The sequence below is a fragment of the Nicotiana tabacum genome, chromosome 7 (assembly GCF_000715075.1).
Source record: "Nicotiana tabacum cultivar K326 chromosome 7, ASM71507v2, whole genome shotgun sequence".
Lineage (NCBI taxonomy): Eukaryota > Viridiplantae > Streptophyta > Magnoliopsida > Solanales > Solanaceae > Nicotiana > Nicotiana tabacum.
The window spans coordinates 12,596,241-12,612,814 of NC_134086.1; the positions used below are offsets into that span (position 1 = coordinate 12,596,241).

Below are 16,574 nucleotides of genomic sequence, written 5' to 3' on the forward strand. Positions count from 1 at the left end.
GAGAAGGGTTCGCTATAGGATAGAAGGACTACTAGGTGCTCGATTTTCATCTTGATTTGAGGTATAGCCCCGAGTTATGGGTGTGTGAAGAATCTTTCCATGTTTCCTATTTGGGAGTGGAGTAAATTTCATGTTGCGGTCTGATTTCAGACTCAGGAAGTTTAAGTGACTACATAATGTTTATGACGGTGGAAGGTATATAGAAATGTTAGTTTGAGGCAAAGCAGGTGGGGTTATCTCCTGCGGATTGTTCTGAAGTTTGCGTAATCCCTTGTGTTATTTATTGGAAGATCTCAATTACAAGTAAAATATATGTGCTGCAATTTAAGTTTGGGTTGCTTAAGAAAGTGGGTTTAACTGTTACGAGAGTGAATGCGAGATTTGCATGAGAGTTAAAGTACCAGATGGTCTGTGTTTCACGAACTTATGAGGAATCGAGTTTAATCTCACTATGATATTATGACAACAATAAAGTATATGTGTTATGAGTTATTGTGTATGTTTTGGTCTATGCCTTCGAGCCAAGTGGGGGAGTCCACTATTAATTAGTTGATTGCACGGTTATGTGCTATGTTGGTTCCAGTTTGAGGCGTTCGGGAGAATCAGTTATGGCTTACAAAGATTTGAGGCTGAGGATGGCCCAAGTAAAGGAAAAGGTTATGTTATGCTTCGTAGGTGTATGAGAATCACGGAATATCTTGAGTTGTTATGAGTGTGGTGAGATGGGCCACATGTGGAGGCAGTGTCCTCGTCGTGTTGCTAGTTCGTCCCAGCAGAGGGGTCAGTCATCAGCTTCAGTGCCAGTTTCTTCACCACCACCCGCTCAGCCAGCTAGGGGTAGGGTTCAGTCAGCTAGAGGCCGTCCTAGAGGGGGAGGTCAATCAGGGGGCGGTCAGGCCCGTTTCTATGCACTCCCAGGCAGACCCGATGCTATTGCTTCAGATGTTGTTATTACAGGTATTATTTCAGTCTGCCACAGAGATGCCTCTGTATTATTTGATCCCGATTCCATATTTTCTTATGTGTCATTATACTTTTCCCGTTATTTGGGTAAGCCCCATGAGTTTCTTGCTATAACTATTCATGTATCTACCCCGGTGGGCGATACTGTTATTGTAGATCGTGTGTACCGATAGAGGTGTTCATGGTTCGGTTTGGATCGATTTTTCAAATATTAGAACCAAACCAAACCAATTAAGTCGGTTTTTCTCGATTCGGTTTATGTCGGTTTTTTGATTTTTTCGGTTATTTGTCGGTTTTTTCTTAAATATAAGACATACGCTACCAAATACATATTCAGCGACCACATTTTCAATGTAACACTATCAAATCAATTGCCCTTTGAGAAATCTGTTATTTACCAAAATATATTGATGATAATCGAATCAAGTAGTGATGAATAATTTAAGGGCTTAATTAAAAATATGTTATTTTTAACACAAAATAAATTCTTACACTAAACAAAAGAAAACTACCAATCAAACTAGAATGTAAAGGTAAAGAACTATATTAAAAGTGCAAACTAAAAACATTTACCATAAATTTTTTGAAACTTTGTATAACATTATACATATATATAGGTGTAATAATAAATTTGAAATAGCTATTCCTATAGTCGGTTTGGTTCGGTTTTTTCTGATTAAAACCAAAAGCAAACCAACTTTGATCGGTTTTTAAAATTCAAAACCAAAACCAACTCAAAGCAAAAAGTATCGGGTTTTTTGGTCGGTTGGTTTGGTTTTCGGTTTGGTTTGATTTTTCGGGTTTTTATGAACACCCCTATGTACCGATCATGTGTGGTGACTATTGGGGGTCTGGAGACCCGAGTGGATCTATTATTACTGATTATGGTGGATTTTGATGTCATTTTGGGCATGGATTGGTTATCTCCGTATCGTGCTATTCTGGACTGTCATGCTAAGACAGTCACATTGGCTATATCAGGTATGCGATGGATCGAGTAGCGAGGTGTGACTGATTATGTTCCTAGTAGAGTAATCTCGTTATTGAAGGCCCAACATATGGTTGGTAAGGTTTGAACTTCATATCTAGCGTTTGTGAGGGATGTCGGAGCTGAGGCTCCCAGTATTGATTCTGTCTAGTTGTGAGGGATTTCCCGATGTGTTTCCTGCAGACCTGTCGGGCATGCTGCCATACAGGGATATTGATTTTGGTATTGACCTAGAGCCAGTCACTCAGCCCATTTCTATTCCGCTGTATCGTACGGCACCAGCGGAGTTGAAGGAATTAAAGGAGCAACTTCAGGAACTCATAGATAAAGGGTTCATTCGGCCTAGTGTGTCACCTTAGGGTGCGCCGGTTCTGTTTGTGAAGAAGAAGGATGGCACAATGAGAATGTGTATTGATTATAGGCAATTGAACAAGGTAACAATTAAGAACAAGTATCATTTGCCTCGTATTGATGATTTATTCGATCAGCTTCAGGGAGCGAGGTTGTTCTCCAAGATTGGTCTCCGTTCGGGTTATCACCAGTTGAAGATCAGGGATTCGGATATTCTTAAGACGGCTTTCAAGACCCGATATGGTCATTATGAGTTATGGTGATGTCTTTTGGGCTGACTAATGCCCCAGCAGCGTTCATGGATTTGATGAACAGCATGTTCCGGCCTTATCTCGATTCATTCGTCATAGTCTTCATTGATGATATTCTGTGTATTCACGTAGTCAGAAGGAGCACGTGGAGCATTTGAGAGTTGTGTTGCAGAGATTGAGGGAGGAGAAGCTTTATGCAAAATTATACAAGTGTGAGTTTTGGCTCAGTTCAGTGGCTTTCTTGGGGCACGTGGTGTCCAGCGAGGGTATTCAGGTTGATCCGTAAAAGATAGAGGTGGTTTAGAGTTGGCCCAGACCAACCTCAGCCACAGAGATTTACAGCTTTCTTGGGTTGGCAGGCTATTATCGCCGGTTTGTTCAGGGATTCTCATCCATCACATCGCCCTTGACTAAATTGACCCTGAAGGGTATTTCATTTGTATGGTCGGACGAGTGTGAGGAGAGCTTTCAGAAGCTCAAGACAGTTTTGACCACAGCTCCGCTGTTGGTTTTGCCATCATCTTCAGGTTCATATACCGTGTATTGTGATGCTTCGAGAGTTGGGATTGGTTGTGTATTGATGTAGGAGGGTAGAGTTATTACTTATGCTTCTCGTCAGTTAAAGCACCATGAGAAGAACTACCTCGTTCATGATTTGGAGTTGTCTACCATTGTTCACGCATTGAAGATATGGAGGCATTACTTGTATGGCGTATCTTGTGAGGTGTTCACTGATCATCGCAGTCTTCAGCATTTGTTCAAGCAAAAGGATCTTAATTTGAGGCAGCGGAGATAGTTGGAGTTGCTTAAGGATTATGATATCACTATATTGTACCATCCGGGAAAGGCCAAGGTGGTGTTCGATGCTTTGAGCTGAAAGACAGTGAGTATGGGGAGTTTGGCATATATTCCAGTTGGGGGAGAGACCTTTTGCAATTGATGTTCAGGCCTTGGCCAATCGGTTCATGTGGTTAGATATTTCGGAGCCCAGTCGGGTATTGGCTTGTGTGGTTTCTCGATATTCTTTATATGATCGCATCAGAGAGCGCCAGTATGATGATCCGCATTTGCTTGTCCTGTAAGACAAAATCTAGCATGATGATGCCAGAGATGTGACCATTGGTGATGATGGAGTTTTGAGGATGCAGGGCCGGATTTGTGTGCCCAATGTGGATGGCCTTCGAGAGTTGATTCTGGAGGAGGCCCATAGCTCGCGGTATTCCATTCATCCGGGTGCCGCGAAGATGTATCAGGATTTGAGGCAGTACTATTGGTGGAGAAGGATGAAGAAAGATATTGTGGGATTCGTAGCTCGGTGTGTCAATTGTCAACAGGTGAAATATGAGCATTAGAGACCGGGTGGTTTGCTACAGCAAATGGATATTCCTGAGTGGAAATGGGAGAGGATCACTATGAACTTTGTTGTTGGACTTCCACGGACTTTGAGAAAGTTCGATGCTATTTGGGTGATTGTGGATCGGCTGACTAAGTCCACGCACTTCATTCCTGTGTGTACTACCTATTCTTCAGAGCGGTTGGCAGAGAGTTATATCTGGGAGATTGTTCATTTGCATGGTGTCCCAGTTTCTATCATTTCAGATAGAGGCACTCAGTTTACATTGCAGTTTTGGAGGCCTGTGCAGCAAGAGTTGGGTACTCAGGTTGAGTTGAGCACAGCTTTTCACCCTAAGACGGACGGGCAGTCCGAGCGCACTATTTAGATATTGGAGGACATGATGCGTGCTTGTGTTATTGATTTCGGAGGGTCATAGGATTAATTTCTACCGCTTGCAGAGTTTGCTTATAACAACAGCTACCAGTCGAGTATTCAGATGGCTCCATATGAAGCTTTGTATGGGAGGCGGTGTAGATCTCCAGTTGGTTGGTTCGAGCCCGGTGAGGCTAGGCTATTGGGGACAGATTTGGTACATGATGCTTTGGAGAAGGTGGAAGTGATTCAGGAGAGGCTTCATACAACGCAATCAAGGTAAAAGAGTTATGCTGACAGGAAGGTTCGCGATATGTCTTACATAGTGGGTGAGAAGGTTCTACTGAAGGTTTCACCTATGAAGGGTGTTATGAGATTTGGGTAGAAAGGGAAATTGAGTCTGCGGTTCATTAGACCTTTTGAGGTGCTTCGGAGGATTGGGGAGGTGGCTTATGAGCTTGCTTTGCCACCCAGCTTATCGAGTGTGCATCCGGTATTTCATGTTTCTATGCTCCGAAAGTATATTGGGGATCCGTCTCATGTTTTGGATTTCAGCATAGTTCAGTTGGATAATGATTTGACCTATGATGTGGAGCTAGTAGCTATTTTGGGTCGTCAGGTTCGAAAGTTGAGGTCAAAGGATATAGCTTCAGTCAAAGTGCAGTGGAGAGGTCAGCCCGTGGAGGAGGCTACCTAGGAGACCGAGCGGGAGATGCAGAGCATATATCCTCACATGTTTAAGTCTTCGGGTATGTTTCTTGACTCATTTTGACGAACGTTTGTTTAAGTTGGGGAGGATTAGATGACCCGGCCAACCGTCTCATGAACTACCGCTTTGTTTAAACCATTTTTGCTTTTTTATGCTTCGTTATCCATGTTTTATGGTATCGGGTTAATTGGATCGAGTCCAGGATGGTTTTGATAAGGTTTGAGACACTTAGTCTCTTTTAAGAAGGCTTAAGTTGGAAAAGACAACCGGATACTAACTTATGTGTTAGAGGGCTCGGATGTGAGTTCTGATGGTTCTATTAGCTTCAGGAGGTGATTTATGACTTAGGAGTGTGATCAGAATGGGTTTTGGAGGTTCGGAGTAGAATTAGGCTTGAATTGGCGAAGTTGATATTTTGGCAATTTCCGGTTGATAGACGAGATTTTGATATAGGGGTCGGAATGGAATTCCGAGAGTTGCAATAGCTTCGTCGTGTCATTTTGGATGTGTGTGTAAAATTTCAGGTCATTCAGACATGGTTCGGTTGGGTTTTTGATCGAAAGCGTAATTTGGATGATTTTAGAAAGTTTGGCTTGAATCCGATGTGTTTTGGGTGATTTAATGTTGTTTGAGGTGTTTTGATGATTGGAACAAGTTTGAATAAGGTATTGGGTTATGTTTGTGCTTTAGGTTGAGGTCCTGGGGGGCCTCGGGATGATTTCGGGTGGTTAACAGAGAAGTGGAAGGTTATTGCAGCTGCTGAAGTTTGCCGCTTCTTGTGTTTTCGAACCTGCGATTTGGGGACCGCAGGTGCGGTGTCACAGGTGCGTTGAGTGTGTCGCAGAATTGGAAAGGCTGAGGGATGTCTGGAACCGCATATGCGTTATGGGGGCCGCACCTACGGAGCCACAAATGCGGCGATTGGACCGCAGATGCGGCTTAGGCTGGATTAATGAATTTCCGTAGAAGTGGAGGTTTGACCGCAAATGCGGTACTGCAGAAGCAGTTGGTGAGTCACAGATGTGACAATGCCTAGGCAGAATGTATATGCGCTTGCCTTCACGATTTTTGGAAGGTTTTCACCATTTTAACTTCGGTTTGAGAGCTTTTGGACTATTTTGATGGGAGATTTCAAGGGAACTTCGTTAAGGTAAGGATTTTGGACCTAAAACACATTTCTATGGTAGTATTTCATGGATTAAGGTTGTAATTAAAGGAATTAAAGGGCTAAAAAGGGGGGATTAGGGCTTGAGTTTAAGTGGCCTTTAAAGGAGGATTTGAGGGGTCATTTGAACTCCGATTTTCATATTCTTGATATGCATAGACTCATGGGGAGATGAGGAACTTATTGATGTAAAAATCTGATTTTCGAGAAGTAGGCCCGGGGGTCGGGTTTTGGTAATTTCGGGATTTGTGCCCTTTGTTGATTGTTTTCGCTTGGGCTTTATTCCCTTAGCATATGTTGACGTACTCGTTCTGATTTTGGATAGATTCAACACGCATGGAGGCCGATTCGAGGGGCAAAGGCGTCGCGAGCTAGAGATTTAGCCGGTTCGAGGTGAGTAATGATTGTAAATGATGTTCTGAGGGTTTGAAACCCCGGATTGCACATCGTAATGCTATATTGAGGTGAGGCACACGCTTGATGATGAGCGTGGGGTCATGCACTAATGGGGATCGTGACTTGGTCCGTCCCGATTGATGATTTTACCACGTATTTGATTGAAAACTATTTGCTATCATCATTATTTGGGCTGAATGCCATATTTGGGTCTAGTGTCAACTACTTGAACCCTTCGAGGATTTTTATTGATATTTCCTCAATGTTTTGAATTTATACTTGAACTCAGTCATGTTATTTTTCACTGTTTTACTACTCAATCATGTTTACTCAGTTTTAATACTTAAATGATATTTTAAATGATGTTTGGACTGAGAAACATTGTTTTACTATTGCCCGAGGGGCTTGTGAGGATTTTTAACTGAGTAAGGCCGAGGGCCTATGTTGTGAGGCAACACTGATACTGATTTGAGGTCGAGGGCCTGAGATATGTACGCCACGAGGTGGCTTAATTGATATGAGGCCGAGGTCCTAGATTTGATGCCACGAGATGGCTTGTTATTGCGCTTGGGCCGTAAGGGGCCCCTCTAGGAGTCTGCACACCCCCAGTGAGTGCGGGTACCCATTGTGATATGAGATTGAGCCCGAAGGGCTGGTATTGTTCTATGTGATAGCCCAACGGGCTAGTACTGTTCTGAGATATTGTCCGAGGGGCGAATTGTTGATACTGTGCCCGAGCAGCGTGCCTTTATGTGTTTACTTTTCATAATTGACTGTCTATTTCATGCTTAAACATTTAAAAAGGCTTTTCATGAAGCAGTACATTTGAGTTAAAGGATTCTATCTATCTTTCACTGATTTACTGATTTTAAATGGTATTACTGCTTTATTATAGAATGCTTTGTGCCTTATGTGATTTCTTACCTTCGGTCGTTATTTACATTTGTTACTCACTGAGTTGGAGTACTCATTTTACTCCCTGCACCCCTGTGTGCAGATTCAAGTGTTGTTGGTACTGCTCTCGAGTGCTGATACCTCCAGCTTCAGGCGGGCTTTCGGAGATTACGATGTAGTTGTTGACATCCGCAGCCCCGTGTCTCTACTCCTTTATCATCTCTATCTCTTTCCAGACATTTGTACTAGCTTATAGACTTAGCAGACTTGTATTATGACTTATAGATGCTCATGACTAGTGACACCCCAGTTAGGGCTGTGTTGGGTTGTACTTTCGCACTTTATTGGCATTATCCGCTACTTAGTATTGCTATATCATGTTTTAGACTATTTTATGTTATTTAACTGTTTAAAAAGGGAATTAGGTTTAATTGGCTGGCTTTGTCTTCACGAGAGGCGCCATCACGACCGGGTTCGGGTTTAGGGTCGTGACAAACCATCTTTGGCTGTGTATATGCGAAAGAATTACAAACACAGAGGTGAGAATGGCAGAAATTGCTGAAACCAGGAAAAATATGGATGCAAGAACACTGAGAAAAAGAAAGAAAGATCTAAAGGTTCGAATGTTTGAAAACATAAAGGATCAAATAGAGAATTTATATCCGTATTTATAAGAAATCCATGCACCTTAATCGAGAATACAAAGCATCGATACACAAATATCAAAACGGAAGAGGCGCAGGAAACGACGTGATGCATAAAAAAATGCATAATAATGACGCATGATGTCATGACGTCATTCTGAACCGACGTAATGGTAAGTTGTGGCTCACTAAGCGCTACATTATCACCTCGCCATGATCGTTACTGCTCAACCTGCCCACCTAAATCTCACAACTATGAGTCTACGACTATTGAAGTCCGCTCACCGAGGTCGTCCGAAAGATAACCTCGATAAGCGGAAGGACTAACTATATGGGTTAAAATCTGGCTTCGGCACGAAGAGGTATCATTAGAAGTAATTTAGCTGAGGTCGACTAACGACTGATGGATTCACCGTCGAGCAGTCAATCATGGCCAAGGTCGAATACCAAGAATAATAGTAATGACTAGTTTTGTAATATGATCTTTAGGAGAATATTCCACTGAATATTCTCTGTACTTGTACTTTTAGGGTTGATTAGGGGCATGTCCCATATAAATAGGGAGAGAGATAAGGTGAAAGGTATGTATTATTGATTCTGATAAGAACTCTCTTGAAAAGCAAACTCTCTAGATAAATACAAACACCACTTTTCTAAAGAGATTCATTTTGTTGATTATTCTATATATTTTTACATCAGATCCGAGAAAGTCCCCAATATTCTAATAGTTATTTGTCATACATCATTGTCAGAAAGAAGAATCATCCACTTTATTCAATATTGGGTGAATCATTCTCCTTATTTACATTTAGTGTCATTTATTGTTATTTAATGTTTGTTATTCCCATCTCGGTATTGACCTTGAACATTTAATACTCATTGCATTAATTATGTTCCGACATTATCCTACTAATCCACTTAGGCCGATTTTAGACCTGGAATTATTATCTTTAACTAGAATTAATCTCTTATCTTTTTAGTTAATTAGTTTAACCAAAGGTTCATACTTTTTGGTCAAACACTTTGGAAATTCCGTCTAATTAAGATTCACGTTGAGTAAAGTGCATTAAAAGATAAAATGCTTTCTATCAGAATTTTTTTATTTTCATGCCTCAAATCTGAACTCTGGTTAATAAATAGTAAAGAGATCATATTCATCATAGTAAGAACGACTTCTTCTTGGGGTGAGAGGGGGGAGGGAGGGGCCGAAGAGGAGAGGAAGTGTAGGGAGAAAGGGAAAGTTGGTAGCTCTAATTTATTTTACAGTAGAATGGATCATATAACTATTTCATCCATCTTAATATTTACACAATATTTATACTTGATAACCTGGATTTTTACATCCTTGGTGGTTGAATTCTCTTAAAAACGTACTTGTCCAATTACCTTACCAATCTCTAACATGTTACTTTTAATATCCAAATGTGATCTCAAGCTCCTCCTCGTCTCCTCTCCTAATGCAACAGTGTTGTCATAACCAGTAGATTCCCCTTCTCTTTAAGGTCGAGGAAGGACAATAGTTGTTTGATGGTAAAGAGGAATAATATTGCCATGTGCTCGTTGATTCCAATTAAATGGCGAAGTTTTTTCCAATTTAGACGTTTTATGTAGTCATGAGAGTGACTAACGGGAAGGCCGCGCCAGACGACACATGCACTAAGTTTACCAATGTGATTTAACCAATTATCTGATTTTAAATTGGATTGGATCAATTCAAATTTTAAAAACATTTATAAATCTTTTTCTAATTTATAAACATTTAGAAATTACATTTACTTTGCATTTCAAAAGCAAATGATTGGACAGTTGTGGATCTTCTTGATGCATTTACAGACAAGAATACGAGTCAAAATCCAAACCCCACAATGCCATTCTTTAGCATGCGCGCATGAATCAAAACTGCAAACCCTAAAAGAAACAAAAATAAATAAATGGTGCATGATAAAAAGACCAAATTAATTTATCCACACTCTTAGGACAAGTGACCCTACTAAATTTAAAGAGAATTTGCTAGCATTCAGTGACAGCCTAATACTTCCAAGAGTTAGACCTGACAAAGTCAATCCCATCTGAAAACAAAGGTACAATTTGGCAGTGCATATGCACGTTGACCTTCCCTAAGTCACATAATTGCACTCGGCTACGATTGAATTTTGATTAAACATTCCATAACATTTATGAGGATATAAAAACTTCTCATTAACAGTAAAATTAATAAAATAGAAGTTTAAAGTTAAATGCTTTCATATAAAATATGTCATTGTTTAACAAAATAACGAAAGTATGTCACATAAAATGACACCGAGTGAGTAACTATTTTTCCATTAAAGATCCTTTCTTTAGCATTTCTCTTTACCTGCAATATGTTGATAGTAACCTTAGCAATTGTACTTTTGGCATGGGGAAGCTAAGAAACCTTTGCTTTTCTATAGCCCGTTTGGTAAAAATCAGTTTATTTTGAGAAGTGTTTTTTTCAAAAGTGCTTTTCTCAAAAGCACTTTTAGTGAGAAGCAGTTTGTGTTTGGCTAATTAGTTTGAAAAGCACTTCTGAGCAGCAATTAGTGTTTGGCCAAGCTTTAAAAAACTGCTTCTAAGTGTATTTTTCTCAAAAGTGCTTTCAAAAAAGTGCTTTTGGAGAGAAACTATTTTTTTCTGCTTCTCCAAAACTGCTTCTACTTCTCCTCAAAAGCACTTTTTTCCTTCCAAAAGCTTGGCCAAACACCTCAATTTTTGGCAAAAAGTGTTTTTGGCAAAAAAAAAAACACTTTTGGCCAAAAAGAAGCTTGGCCAAATAGGCTATAGCTAGTCTTTTAGTATATCTCACTTGCCACTGTATATTGACACACAAAAGAGCATTTTGGTGCACTAAGCTCACACCATATACGCAAGATTTGAGGAAGAATTGATCCCTTGAGACAATTGTGCACAATCTTCCCTTATATTTCTGCAAGATGTTATTTTTCCCGGCTTACTTGTGACCTCTTAATTACACGACAGAAACACCTAGTGTCGTGCCATGGCTCTCCTTAGTATGTCGGCATTTTGTATCTAAATGATACACTAAGGGCCCGTTTGGTATGAGGGATAAGGTATAATTAATTCCGGGATTAAATTTGAGATAAGTTTATTCTATGTTTGGCTGAGATAAAATCATGGTATAACTAATTTCGAAATTAGTTATCCCGGGATTGTAGTATTTTTTAACCCTATGGGAGAGTGAAATAACTAATCCCGAAATAATTAATCATGGGATAACTTATTTTCCAAACAAACGACCCTAAGTGCCCGGTTAAAATGTTCGAATGAAACAAACTTAAGAGGGAGTGTATTATGCCTTTTTGTCGATGTATTATGCCTTTTTGTATCTTACGCTATAATGAATGGTCGTTAGACGCAACAGAGAGCGTGTGCTCATGTATGATAGAGAAACAAAGAACACATGATGACAGTTGCAGTCAAATAGTTTACCATTAGTTACTAAAGACAGTATTTGACAAAAAATAAAAATAAAATTATGAGCTCATAAAGGTACAAAATCAGTAAATATATAGTTTATCGCAAATTAAATACACATGAATTTATGCAGATCTTTTATTTGAATGATCAAGAATATGTACGAAGTCACTAATTAAGAGCTCAAAATCCAAGATTAAACAAGAATTGCTATGATACAAGAGTACAGGGTAAATTAGGTATATTTCATATGGCATTGTTTGCATGAATAAAACTGAATATTTGCTGGACCAAATTTGCTATACCATCAGCTGTAAGCTTTGTTTCTCCAGAAATCTACACAAACAAAAATCAGAACAATATCAGAAAATATAACACATTGACATTCTATAAAATTTTGTACTATCACTATTACTATTAATTTAATCAACTACAATAGTTTATTATTTTATTTTTCAAGTTACCATATCAAGCTCGCAAATTGCAAGTAAGAGCTATACCCATTATTGTATAATGTTATTTTGTTTATATACCGTCAATTCACATAACTTAATTACTTTTAAGTAAATAAAAAGGTATTCTCTCTTTAACCATTCGAACTTTCAGATGAGGTGGTCATATAATTCAACATAATGGCGTACCTTAACATTGAAAGAATATAGAACAGTTTGTTCAATGGTGGTAATATTTGTATGAATAATATTAAGCTGCAAATCTTCTAATGCAGAAATGGTGGTAATGAGTTGGCCTGGCCTTCTTTTTGACAATATCTTGATTATTGCATTAAAACCTAGTAGTTTCACTTCAACATCAGCCAAACATGACTTGATTTCAGCTATATCTTCTTGAATTCCACCTTCATATAATTCATTTGCAAGAGGTAAAGGAGCAAAGAATGGTGGATTTTGAATTTCCATTAATAATGAATCATCTCCATAGAGTTTCCTTCTCTTTTGTGATTCAAGGCATTGTAAAAGTTGCTCTAATTCTCTCACAAATTCTATTGCTCCACCAATAATTGAAGCTTGATCTCCCTAGAAAAATTCCAAACAAAAAAAACATGTCAAAATTTGCTTTTTTCTTCTCATATCTACATAATATGGTTGTCTTCGCACTATGTACGGAATTTAAGAAAGAAATTTTTGACACATCAAAAATACCCTTAAAATAGTGGTCTCTTTGTCTAAAGAACTGCGTTGAGAAATGGCAGATGTACAGAACCTTTCAACGAGATAGTGCTTTTTCATTTAAACATGCACGTTTATATATATGCATATAATTACATGTCATTAAGAGTAAACGATAAGTTTAATGTGAACTAAAAAAATTCTAATATAGAAAGATGGTATCATATAAAATGAAACAAAGCGAGTTTTAATACCCTTTGTACATAGGAACTTGGCATAAGAGACCTCAAGACAAGAAGATGCTCATTCATTTGCTTCCTTCTATTCCTCTCCACTTCAATATGTGTCATTCTTTGATTCTCAACTTCCTCATTACTCTTGATTCTTGTTCTTTTCCTCTTCTTCTTGTTTTCATTTGCTTTGCCATTTTCAAGATTTTCACCAATAAGAAACCTTAGTTGTGCAGCATTCTCTACTTTATCGCTAAACTCTATAAACTTCTCTTCAATTTGTGACACCATCATTGCTTCTTCATTAACCATCTCTGGATTTTGATGGTTAAGACTTGGGAAAATTGTAGGCAAATAAGGCTGCAGAAATATTTCATGTTCAAAGTGAAACAACATGGTGAGTTGAAGTGTATTGATATGTCAAAGGAAGAGATACAAGTTATGAAAAATGTTGACATTGAAAAAGTACCAAAATATATAGATGTGTGTGGATATACCTGGTTGTTTTCTTTTTCCTCCATTGTATTTTAGAAAGAAAGAAAAAGAGACTCGAAAACTCTAATAGTACATAAATTCATGCAAAATCATTACATTGGTGAATTATCAATCCTTGGGTCCACCTCCAGAAACCTGACAAAATTCAGCAACAAACTATCTTGACAATTGGAAATTAAAAATAAAAAAAAAATAAGATGATGAATTTACTTGTGGATAAGAAGATGGGAATTTCCGGAGTAACTATTGGAGAAGAGGATATAACATATATATATATATACACGCACCGAAATCGTGTTTTACCCCTAGATGTCCAATCAAGTAACGCACTTCGGGGAGAACCAGCTAGCTCTAGGTGCGAGTGGTATTTCACCCCTAACCACAACTCACCCGTTGATTCTTCAACATCAGTCGGTCGGACCTCCACTATATATATTTACTTGAAAAGTAATTGCACTTAATTATTCATAATAAGTAGAATTAATAATCTGAAAAATAAAACAAATATTTACTCTTATAATATGTTAAATTACACTTATAAAAATATTTATTACACCATCAGTATATCTGCCATATTCATGAGAGAGGGGGAGGGAGTTTGGAGAAGAGAAGAGCCTGTGGATTAATTTCCACCTCACGAATTCACTCACTTGCCTTATCTTTCACCTCCCACCTATTAATTGTGTAATACTTTATATTTTAACAAAGGTGTATTGGTCATTAGCAAAATAATAATAATAATAATAATAATATAAGAAACTATCTATAAAAAAAACTAAACAAATAAACAAAAAAAAAGGGGAGAGGGAATTTAAAACAAGGGCCGAAGCCCATTAGAAAAGAATGAAAAAAAAGGGGTTAAACAAAGCTTTCAAAAGCTTTCTGAAGCAAAAGCCGCAGAAAGCAAAACGCAAGCAAAAAAAAAAACAAACAGAGAAAGGAAAAGGGGAAAAGAGAAAAGAAGAAGAAGAAAGCTTTGGGTAAAGGCCTTAAGAAGAATTGAGAGTTGAAATTGAATATATTAAAGCTCTCCTTCGACTCAAAACGTTAATTTCTTCTCCTCATCTGTTGAATTATTTCACTATATTTATGCAATTTCATGTGGTACAAAGGAATTCAATATCGACCTTCTTGTATATAAAAAGAAATATATATACTATGGAAATAACAAGGCTATAAGGGTTTGGTTTAAGCAATGATAGGTCTACTTCTAGAGGAATAAATTATATTAAATAGTTTGAAATTGATAGAATTATGGACTAGTTCTATGATTAAATATAAATACCTTTTTATTTACAAGATTTTTTGACTAATTTAAATTACTCATAGCATGAGTAAATATAAATCCACAAATTAAGATTCAAACATGAATCTCGATGATTGGGTTTTCTAAAATAGCTATGGATTAGCCTAAATAAGAAAATTAACGTGAGATCGATATTATGTAATTATAGATTGATTGGAGGAATTTGTACGAATTGCTCGAAGTGAAGCATTTGGTATTTCGGCACGAGTACTGTGAGTAGTAATCTTACTGCAATTTGTGTTTTCATAACTTGCATGATTTACACATGATTTTTAATATGAATATGTTACCGATTATTTTGAGTTGCATGTGGGACAAGTCTTTTACTCGATATGATACCGAAATAGTTATTTGAAAAGATTACCGTGTTTTAAATATTTTCGTTGTCACTAGATCTGTTTTACCGTTACTTGAATTTACTGTTATCGAAAAGAAATTATATGATTTGGTAAGAACCGAAATGCCCTATATTGGTTTAAAATATTTTTGATGAGTATATACGGATTACAGAGACAAATATAAATGGGAGTACACATTGAAGGATCCCGTAGCTAACGGCGGGTTCGTTAGACCTGGTGCACCTTGAAATTACAGATTATCTTTATAGTCCTCGCTAGTGGGAAGGTAGAACTAGCATACCGTTACCAATTTCCCTCGAGTAGGGACTACCGTTATATTTGACTTTTTTGCGAAGAAGTCCACAGTTATACCGATTACATGATCTGTTCATTGAAACCTCCCAAATGTGAATATTGATATCGTACAGTGATTACCGAGCTTATTACTAAATTATTATTTGTATTATACTACAAGAAGAACATGATGAGACTGAAAATTTATTATTGTTTCTGAAGGGCATTTTTATGTTATCTTCTGTTTGAGATACTAGCATGTTTTCTGACTTGTCTCCAATAAAAACGGTTGTGGTTAAGTGTTATTACTCACTGAGCTAGCGACTCATTCACCGCTAATTTTTTTTACAGAGACAGCAGTTCATGGAGGCAAGGATTTTGTTAATTAGAGCGCACATGTTGATATTTCTCGGTGAGCCTCGCACTTGTTCGCGTGGGCAAAGATTTTATTTATTGTTATGGTCTTTTCATTGAACTCTTAGAGTCGCTCCATAGTCATTATTTTAGTGTCATGAGTATTCTTTTGTTATTATAGTCTTATGTTGAGTATCGTTCTCATTTATCAAAGTTGGAGATAAATTGGTATTTCTGGTGGTTAGTTGGTGGTTTAGTTATGGTGGAGACTTGTATTGGTTAATTGACAAGTTTTCAATTGTTTGGTATGATATTAGGATGTTTGGTTGTTGATTTGAGACAGGAAAATTTTTGGGATGGTCCAAAAACAGGAGAAACTCTGTCCGATTTTTTGTAAAATTTTCGATGAGGCTTACTTGGGAGCACTTGCTCCTAAGCGCCGGTCACAATCCTAAATTGGGTCGTGACAAAGTTGGTATCAGAGCACTAGGTTATTCTTGTGGCTAATGGAGCACACGTCGGTAGTAGAATCTCAATTATGGTTATGTAGCCGGCCATTCCCATAATCGTGATTCTGCGAGGGCATGATAGGATGTGTCTTGTCTTTCTTTCTTATTCCTCCGTACGTGTGTGGCGATTAGGGTCAGATAACTGAATCTATCATTACTTATCCTATTCGCGCATGGCTCGGACCAATTACCCTATAATAGAATTTGGCTAGAGGTTCAAACTTTAAAGATGTCAAATTTCGCCAATGGACATGCAGCCATCTCCGAGCAAAGAAATGCTACATAAGTATTATACAAGACCAGTGAAAGGTTAATTGTGCCATATGAGGTACTTTCTGGTAAGATGCGTAATAGAGTCTATTTCGAAAATTTATACTAGTCCACCACTACAGCGATAGA

The 16,574-nt window shown here is 38.0% G+C and overlaps 1 protein-coding gene across 4 annotated transcripts; it reads right to left on the reverse strand.

Annotated features, from left to right (window-relative positions):
• Positions 1-11,636: 11,636 nt before the first annotated feature.
• On the reverse strand, positions 11,637-14,454 carry LOC107804489 (transcription factor FAMA-like). Of its 4 annotated transcripts, none has more exons than XM_016628391.2 (5): positions 13,662-14,454; positions 13,377-13,509; positions 12,904-13,239; positions 12,164-12,556; positions 11,637-11,858 (listed from the first exon to the last, which is right to left on the reverse strand). In XM_016628391.2, exons 2-5 carry the CDS (start codon positions 13,398-13,400, stop codon positions 11,769-11,771), a joined length of 843 nt encoding a protein of 280 aa, XP_016483877.1. In that variant the 5' UTR covers positions 13,401-13,509; positions 13,662-14,454; the 3' UTR covers positions 11,637-11,768. The 4 variants fall into 4 exon arrangements, with proteins under 4 accessions (XP_016483877.1, XP_016483879.1, XP_075113047.1 ...); XM_016628393.2 differs by lacking the exon at positions 13,662-14,454 and adding an exon at positions 13,585-13,612; XM_075256946.1 differs by lacking the exon at positions 13,662-14,454 and having other exon boundaries at positions 13,377-13,623.
• Positions 14,455-16,574: the final 2,120 nt, after the last annotated feature.

Bases quoted from the DNA above. Each gene is read 5' to 3' on its own strand.
- LOC107804489 (XM_016628390.2), bottom strand. From the start codon at position 13,275: ATGTTGTTTCACTTTGAACATGAAATATTTCTGCAGCCTTATTTGCCT. The intron at 12,557-12,903 runs GTATTAAAACTC...GAATTTTTCTAG, and splicing joins CAAGTTCCTATGTACAAAGG to GGAGATCAAGCTTCAATTAT. The intron at 11,859-12,163 runs GTACGCCATTAT...TTGTTTGTGTAG, and splicing joins TATATTCTTTCAATGTTAAG to ATTTCTGGAGAAACAAAGCT.